This window comes from Haplochromis burtoni, unplaced genomic scaffold (genome assembly GCF_018398535.1).
Source record: "Haplochromis burtoni strain Fernald_Lab_line unplaced genomic scaffold, NCSU_Asbu1 Contig_47, whole genome shotgun sequence".
NCBI classification, from domain to species: domain Eukaryota; kingdom Metazoa; phylum Chordata; class Actinopteri; order Cichliformes; family Cichlidae; genus Haplochromis; species Haplochromis burtoni.
In genome coordinates, this window is record NW_024582408.1 from 1464947 (window position 1) to 1474015 (window position 9069).

General features: G+C 41.9%; 2 protein-coding genes across 2 annotated transcripts; both read left to right on the forward strand.

Moving 5' to 3' along the window:
* The first annotated feature begins 1087 nt into the window (after positions 1 to 1087).
* ttc32 (tetratricopeptide repeat domain 32) lies at positions 1088 to 3822 on the forward strand. The gene is made up of 3 exons (XM_005921576.3): positions 1088 to 1252; positions 1462 to 1628; positions 2963 to 3822. Exons 1-3 carry the CDS (start codon positions 1137 to 1139, stop codon positions 3088 to 3090), a joined length of 411 nt encoding a protein of 136 aa, XP_005921638.1. The 5' UTR covers positions 1088 to 1136; the 3' UTR covers positions 3091 to 3822.
* A 128-nt stretch (positions 3823 to 3950) lies between these two features.
* On the forward strand, positions 3951 to 8644 carry zpax1 (zona pellucida protein AX 1). The gene is made up of 21 exons (XM_014333356.2): positions 3951 to 4089; positions 4175 to 4251; positions 4324 to 4419; positions 4499 to 4623; positions 4827 to 4970; positions 5051 to 5131; positions 5207 to 5371; positions 5460 to 5556; positions 5629 to 5846; positions 5922 to 6078; positions 6154 to 6362; positions 6443 to 6560; positions 6631 to 6830; positions 6944 to 7058; positions 7129 to 7298; positions 7375 to 7463; positions 7554 to 7684; positions 7785 to 7974; positions 8124 to 8259; positions 8338 to 8467; positions 8551 to 8644. The coding sequence occupies exons 1-21, from the start codon at positions 4070 to 4072 to the stop codon at positions 8616 to 8618; spliced, it is 2736 nt and encodes a 911-aa protein (XP_014188842.1). The 5' UTR covers positions 3951 to 4069; the 3' UTR covers positions 8619 to 8644.
* The last annotated feature ends 425 nt before the right edge of the window (positions 8645 to 9069 follow it).

The following is a 9069-nucleotide window of genomic DNA, read 5'->3' on the forward strand; positions in this document are numbered from 1 at the left end:
CTAAATGAAGAAAATGGGAGAGAGAGGAGAACAGATGGAGAAAGGTTAGTAAGGAGGGGGTGAGGGCATCTATGAAGAGGATGGAAAGGGGACAGGCAGGTGGTCCTGATGGCACACCAGTGGATTTTTAACAGGTTGTTTAATGCAATTATTGGGAGCGATCGGATGCCTGAGGAATGAGGAAGGTGTACTGGGACCAGTTTTCAAGAACAGGGATGATGTGTAGAGCTGTAGTAACTACAGAGGGATACATGAGCCATACCATGAAGACATGGCAAAGTATTATTAAAGGTGACAATCAGTGAGCAGCAGTATGGTTTCATAATGTGAAAGAGCACTACGGATGCAATGTTTGCTTTGAGAATGTGATGGAGACATACAGAGATGGTGCTTCACTGTGGCTTTGTGGCTCTAAAGAAAGCATGTCATGGGGTGCCAAGAGATGAGTTGCGGTACTAGATGAGGAATTCAGGAGTGACAGATAAGTATGTCAGAGTGGTACAGGACATGTATGAGGACAGCGAGACTGTGGTGGGGTGTGCAGTAGGACAGACAGGTTCAAGGTGGGGGTGGTATTACATGAGGGAGATGCTCTGAGAAGCTTCAGAAAGTGGTGATGGACAGGCTGACAGATGAGGTCAGGCAGGAGTCTCTGTGGACAATGCTGTTTGTAGATGTCAAATCTGTAGTGAGAGTAGGGAAGAAGAGGGAAGAGGAATGAAAGTCAAGCAGAAGACCTGTTTGTGAATGATAGAGTAGAGACAGCGAAAGTAAATGAGTTTCTATACCTTGGATCAACCGTCCAAAGCAATGATTAGTGCACAAGACAGACAAAGTTGATGGTTTGGACATGTATAGAAGATAGAGATTAGATGAAGGATGTTGGCTTTATAAGGAGCTGCCAGGCAGGAGGGAAAGAGGAAGAGCATAGAGAATGGTGCTTCGTAGTATTCAAAACAATAAAAACGATTTTATTATTTTATTTTTTCTTACTAATAAAGGTTTTAAAACTTTATTCGTGTTTAGTTCCATGAACCCTCACTGATCTACGCCGACATGTGAACCACGCTATGATTGGACAGTTTGTAGTGCAACGTCACATCCGCAGGTGAAAAACAAGAAAACCTTTCGCACACATGGAGGAGAATAATTCCCAGATACTCGAAAAAGCCCACGCTGAGTTTAAAAGGGAGAATTTTAAAATGGCAGAAGAGCTGTACACAAAGTTTATTTCTTCCTGCTTACAGTCCAGGTATCGTCATTTTATTCTGGAGACGCTAAAGGCTAGCTGTTGTCGTTTATAACATGGTGGTGTTACGACACATTCTGTTACACATTAAATTTTGTGACCCGTTGTCGCTAACTGCTAGCTAATTTCAGTTCCCTTCCTCTCTCTCATGTTCACATTTAACTGTAGCCATGATTTTAAAAGGGGGTTTTAACTGTGTTATATTTGAACAGGGAATGTGAAGCAAGCAGTTTAGCAACTGCTTATAACAACCGCGGGCAGATAAAGTACCTCCGGGTGGACTTTCGTGAAGCGGTGGATGACTACACCTCTGCGACACAAGCTGACAGCCAGTTTGAAGTGCCTTTCTACAACAGAGGGCTAATTCATTATAGACTAGGTAAGAAGAAGCAACAATTAAGCGACAGACAGCTCGCAGCAGCAAGCCAGTTCACATCAACAGCCAAAAAACCCCACCTCAGCTTCCGCCCATTACCTTCAAAATAAATGTCTGTTTCTCTGCTTCGTTTTTATTAACCTCTGTAGGTCCTATTTGAAAACAGTCCACTAAAATGTAAATAAGAATCACAAATGAATAATGACAGAAGTAATTCACCCATTGTATACCATATAAAGAAATATAAGCACACACTGTGTATTTATATGTGTGAGGTCAACATATAGGTTGAACATCTCCATTATAGCAGACTTGCCTGTGTTTCCTCATAATCATCATCTGAAACACAGATGACACTACGTCTATTAGAAGAATGACATTACTCCTTCCAATTGCGTTGAAAAGGTGTTTTAAACTATTTTGGCTAGACAGTATTTATGATACAAGTACAAGTCAGGATTTTAGATCCAATCATAGCACAGAAACAGCTGTTATCAAAGACTCACAGAGAGTTTTGTGTTTCAGGTAGTACATTTAGATCTGCAAAAATAAAAGCTCGGAGGTTCCTCCGTTCTTGGTCCATTATTCTGACATGCTCCTGCTTGGTACTATCATGAAGGATCATTATATATCCTATCACTTTTATGCATATGATACACAGCTGTACCTACCTATTTATCACCCTTTTCTCCGAAACACTTTGAAAAAGACAGGAGCCATGTTATCATTTTGATCTCAGTTTCGATCGCTAATTAGCATAATGTGCTTTCTACGCTTAAATATATATCAATAGTTAGAAAAATATCATCTCAAACTGACTCTTAGAAATGGGTCCGTGCATTCATATCGAGTAGGTTAGACTACTATAACGCTCTATTTGTAGGATTATCCAAATCATTAGTAGGACAACATAAACTCATTCAGAATCTGGCAGCCAGAACATTTACACGTATACACAAATTTTAACATATTGTCACAAAATGTGGCTTAAAAAGAGATGTGATGATCTGTGGATGGCTGCACCTCCACTGAAAACTAAAGCTGATTACAAGAAAGGACAAAGACAGCAAAGGCAAAAGACATTGTATATAAGAATAAATGCAAGACAGTAGAAACAGTAAAGGCTTCTGAAATCGTCAACTGTTATCCTGTAACTGTTTGGTGCTTTCTTTTCTATGACACTAGATGGAGCTGCGTATTTGCACTTGCAAAGGGTTGTGGCAACTTGCCACAACCCTTGTGCTTTTACTGCTGACTCTTTAAAATCCAGCCTAGAAGTTTATTATAAAAGATACCCTTATATTTAATATGTATTTACAATTTTTATTATGTTACAGGCTTTTTTGACGATGCCAAGAGTGATTTCCAGCAGGCATTAAAGCTCAACCCGGATTTTGAAGATGCCAAAGTGAGCCTTCAACAGACACTTCTGGACCAGGAGCACAAGATAAACAGGGGATACTGACAGCTTCTGAACCTACATGTCACGTGTAACCTCTAATCCTGCTGATAACAAAATGTACACCAGTGCACTTAATATCAATAATTGTCCAACTGTTTTTATTCGCTTGTCATTTTTTTGTTTTTAAATATAAAATCATTTGCACAAAGAAAGACAGAGCTGAAAATCAGAGGATAATTGATCTGATGAAGCAGACGTCCCACTGGATCAGGGGTCACAGATGATGGATTTTTTTTAAGACGAGCATTAATATTCCTTTTTCACACCGACTCAAGCTCCTCTCAGTTAGTGAAAAATTGATATCCCTTTATAAAGGGCCGTATAAGACTGTGACTGGACACTGCAGACTTATCGACCGATCAGGTGAAAGCTTGATAAATGTTGAAGCCCCCTGTTGAAGGTTGTAGGAGAGGCTTTGTGACTTTAAATGAACCCTAATCAGAAGCTGACATAAAATAATAATGAGGAATGTCTCAGCTGCATAAAGCACACTTTGTGTCCTAAATTGAAGCTCAGACACAGCTTAAGTTTTAATACAACAAGGTGATGTGGTTTTAAAGGAAGGAAGTCAGCAAATATAGAAACAACAAACATACACAGAAGACAATATAAATATAATATAGACAAATGTAAATAGAATCACAAATCAATGACAATAAATTTTTTAATGACACATGTCTGTCTCGCGCTTGCTTATTCACACAAATACAGATTTTGTGATGTCCTACGAGAAGCAAAGGCATCATAAGTGGAGCCTCCCCACAGTGAGTGAGGCAGGAAGCATCACTGATGCGTTTCACCTGTGCAGAGGTGATTACCTGCTGTATAAAACAGCTGCTGACGCCTGAGTGAAGCAGTCAGCTCTTTTGTGTCAGAGCTGGTTTGTTGGTGGTAGGTCTTGCTGGGGGTTTCAATGCCAAGCTCTGGTTGTGGTTGGTTTCAGTAAATTTTTGTTTTTGCATGGTTACATTGACACTGCGACATGTGGCGGCTTAAAAACATGTAAGTTTAAGTTAAGTCTTGTTTAGTTTTCTGACAGTTACTCTAATTTTTCTAAAATGTGCATTTTTTTTTCTCCCCCTTCAAGTTTATTATGGAACTTGACGGCTGCAGTAATTGTTTTAGGTCAAGCATGGCCAAATACGAAGCTCGCTTCACAGTCAAGTAAGACTAACTCGTTAAACTACTCCAGATCAAATTGAGGCTACACTACCTGACCATCGTCTTCTTTCACAGGCAGTGGTTTAAAGGCAGACTGTTTAGGAAATCTAATGAGGCTGTCAATGGACGAGGCTTTAGCAGTGGGGAACCAGCTTGTAGTGGAAGCCATCAGTGAGTTAAAGGGCTAATTGGGAACAGGCTGTGTCATTGCTTTGAGAAGAGATCCCTCATGTTTGCATGTCATCTCCAGATGGCACCCAGTGTGTCTTGTTGACACCCACCTTGGCTGCTCAGTGTGGGTACAGCATGGAGTCTGACCCCTGGGGTAACACAAGAATCTACACGTCTCTGATGGGCTGCTTTGTGGACAACAAGGTATGTTGAGCTGAGGTGGAACTTTTTTCTTTCCAAACATTACAAATTTAAATATCACCTAGATTTTACTTCAACCTTCCATTTAATAGAAACCTTAAAATTTTAGGTCTGCAAGTTTTGCAATTTTGCAAAGGAGTACAGGTAATAGTGTATCGGGAACAGACTGTCAGGGGGAACTAACTGCTTACACTCTTCTCTTATAGGATGATGCAACATTTAAAATTGGCTTGAAACTCCAAATGTACAGCCAGAGGCCATCAGATGTGGTAACTCATGAAGTGAATCAAACGTGCAGCTACACTCGCTGGGCCCCTAAAGAGATTCTCTGTGACAGGAACTACATGGAAGTGGGTTACGTAACACTGCCAGGTTTACTTTAATACTTATGCCCTTCAAACTCTTCAATTAGCTTTGTCTTGTCTTCTAGGTGTCAAACTACTTGATGAAAGCTAATCCACAAACTAAGCGGCCGGCTCAGGATCAAAATGTTGACTCATATCTGCTTGAGGTGCCTAGATTATAGAGTTAAGAAAATTACTAAATGCAATTCAATGAAGGCTCAAAATGTTCCATTTTGCTGCAGGACTCTGGTGCATCACATGGTATCTGGAAGATGACATTTTTCACCCCTGAACCAGTGGTAATGGTGCCAAGGGAGGCTGAACAAGCTGGCTACAGTGCAATGACTACCTCTAACAGACTGATTATGCGAAGCCCTTACAATACACCAGAGACCTTCTCAGAGGATGTAAGGATTACTTCATAATGGATAATTATTTCTGGTAATTAAAAATGACAGTAAAGTCCATATTTTTTTTATTATTTTTTTCCTTAAGGTGGCTGGAATCCCCATGGAAGTCTTAAAGGTGAGCGTCTACAACAAGGCAGAAAGTGGTCTGGGTATCGTGAACTTGGCAGCAGCTTGTCCCACAGGTGAGCATCAAACCTTCTTCACAGTAAGCATTAAAGTGTAGCATTGTCAAGAAGTTGCTTCCTCTCTTCTAGGGGGCGTACTCTTCACTGAGAGTGTGATCTCTTGGTACATCCCTCGCCGCATGACCCCTCTAATGGACGGCACATTCAGAATTGTAGAGATGCACATGGGCATCAATGGGCAGAGGCTGGATAGGTCTCAGATGGCTGCGAGAGGGTACACACTATCCACCACAGACTTTCACATTGTTGCCGAGATCCCAGTGGGCTCACCCGATGGTTACTACAAGGTCTGGAAATCTACCTCAACATGCAACTTGTGTGTTTGTATGTGCGTTTTATTAAAATGCTATAAATAATTGCAGAGTCATGCCCCAGAATACCAGTACTATGTCACCTACACTGTGGAGCCAATGCTCGAGGTACTCTGGAGGGCAGATGGGACCCAAGATGATATAAAATACAAGGTTTTGTTCCCCATTACAACGCCTCTGATGCCCAGACCTCCCCATGTGGAAGATTGTAAGTCCCACTTAAAGGTAAAGAACTGAAAGTCGAGCCTGCAGAAAAAGCCTAAACGTGTGGCTTGTTCCTCAGATACGGTTCCAGAGGACGGTGTGTTTAGCGTCATGTTGGGGGGCTTCTTTCATGATGTGGAGCTGAAGAACATCACCTTTGTTACTGGTGTTCTCACTGTGGAGGAGAGCAATGCCAGAGGCCTGATTGTCCAGGAGCACATCTACACCAATGGCACAAAGGGCTTCTCTTTAAAAGTGTCCTTCGATGCCGATGTTGTCCTGAAGACCGTATGTGGCCAACTATTGGCAATTGCACTAAAGATTGTATTCCAACTGCCAACATAACTTTTTTTTCTCCCCCCCTTAAGAATCCTGAACCCTTGATTACAACCTACTCTCTCCCTTTGACCGTTGGGCTGATCATCCTGCCTGATGGAACTTCCTTTGCTCATGAGGTGACACTGCAGGCATCTCTGCAGGATGTTGGTGAGACTCTTTTCTAGAATTGCACATTGAGCTTTGAACTCCAGATGATTGACTTTTCTTTCCCTTGCAGTGCTGCCTGCACTTACTGGCACCTGTGATCAGAAGCACTTTTACGTCAGGGTGAAATATGGCAGTCAAGACCGTAATTTTGAGACCGCGGTTGGAATGCGACAGCTAACCCCCGACCTGGCTAAAGCCTACAAGCTGCAGGAAAACCGCACACACTTGATCCTCAGAGTGCCCTACAATGCCCAAGACTCAAACTTTGAGGTGTGTATATAACATGACTCTTTGAAAACCTTCCAAGCACAGACAGGAAAAGCCCTGTAAATGCCAGTCTCCTTAGGATCAGAATTAAATGTGCTCTGAACATTTTCTTGCAGCTGGTTTCCTCAGTTTCCATCCAAGCCAGACTTGACATCGTGCTCTGGGAACCAAACAATCAGTGGGTGCTTGGTGACCTCTCCCTGGCCTGCAGCTTTCCCTTGATGACAACTAGTAAGATTTGATCACTTAAACTACTCATTAAAATAACAAACGCAATCATAATAATGTGTACTTTCTTCAGAATGCTATCCTAATGGAACAATAACAGCAGTGGCTGTGAAGCTGGAATCTGTGCCCAGTCTCGTCCCAAGTCAGCTAACATTGAAGGACCGGTCTTGTAGACCAGTTTTCAGCAACGATCGCTTTGCCCACTTTTCTTTCTCTGCAGATTCATGTGGAACAAGTAGAACAGTACGTTTACAGACCTTTATCAGTTGAAAGTGCCTTTTGGGAAATGTGTTAATCAACTTGTGTTTTTTGTTTTAAGTTCTTTGACAACTACATGGTTTATCAAAATGAGATCAGCCTGTATCATAAGGTGACAGTAAAAACCTCACCTGCTGAACCTGGGTACAGGTAGGTAGACCTGACCTGACCAGTGAGTTATCCTGATGAACTGCTGATTCAAAGTTTAAAATGTGGTGGTTTTTCCCCCATCCTGTTTAGGCAAACCATCTACTGCTACTACATGGTCAACAAAACACAAACTGTTGCATTCAGTCACAAACCAAGGAGCGATGATCCTAGAGCAGAAATTGGGACAGGGCTGCTAATGGTGCAAATGAGGCAAGCCCAGGGTAAGTCTGACAGTCGGTTTGTTAAAAGGTGGAGAATTTGACATCTGTTCTCTTTAGGTGTATACACCGCCTTAGAGTTCTAATTGAGCTTCTCTTCCAGATGCTGCTTATCAGCACTTTTACAAAGCTGAAGATTATCCACTGAAGAAATACCTGAGAGACCCCCTGTTTTTTGAGGTGGTGCTGATGCAGTCAACAGACCCCCAGTTGGAGCTCATCGTGGAGAACTGCTGGGCTACTCTTCAAGAAGACAGGACATCTGTACCCCAATGGGACATCATTGTGAACAGGTGATGGCATAAGTAAATGCCAAAGTGGAAAATCTCCACTACTTCAACTATGTAGTCCAGCTAACTTTGCCATAGTCTAGAGTGGGTGGTTAATTCACTTGGAAAATGAGTCTTCATGGTACATTTAAATTATATATTTTTCTCACTAGTTGTGAGAATCGCGATGACACCCATGTGACAGTCTTCCATCCAGTTAAGGATAATATTGCCATGCCATCCCACCTCAAACGCTTCTCTATGAGGATGTTCACCTTCACCAATAACAACGAAGTTCTGAGAGATCAGGTGATTCAGGCAATCAGTCATAGGGCGTCTAATGCAATACTGTATCAATGTGTGCTTAACCTTCCAGTCTCCCCACAGATCTATGTGCACTGTGATGCAGTGATTTGTAATACAAATGGCCCACCAGATGGCATCTGCAGAGGCCAGTGTGTGCATCCCACAGGCACAAAGGGCACTAAATTTCAAGGACTCAAAGGTGCTAAAAGGGGTAAGTGTTAATGGTGTAAGTAAGACTGGGACAAACTTCAAGTTTGAAGTGCAGTTGGTGACTTTTTTCTTTCCCATTTGCAGAGCAAAGAAGTACAGAGTCAACCCACCAATGGCAGCTCTCCTCTGGACCCATCCTACTTTCAAATTGATATTTCAATAAAAATAAATCTTAAGCTATATGGTGTTTAAGCTTTTCAATTTGTAAGCTGGGTCATGACTGTTGTAGATGCAGGCCTCAAGTTCTAAACTGGTCTGACATCTTTAACTGGCTATAACGAGGCCTCAAATGTAAACGTATCAGTTTAATTAAAACGATGCCACTTGAATTTGCATATTGCACTTGTCTGAACTCAGTGTTCAGACAAAAGGGCATTGAAATGTGAAGTAAACTGCATGGTGTAGTGTCATGGGCTGAGCTTCACATGAAGCATTAGGCTTAAATTACTTGTACAGCATTGCTAAAACTTTCCAAAGGGTGTAGTAACTGTTCATAAATGCAATACTCTGTGGATGGGGTGCTCAATTCACAACCCAGTGTGGCTGAGTCAACTTCGTCTTTCTAGCTGACATCTTGCTGTTTCCCAAGGCTCGTAAATGCTG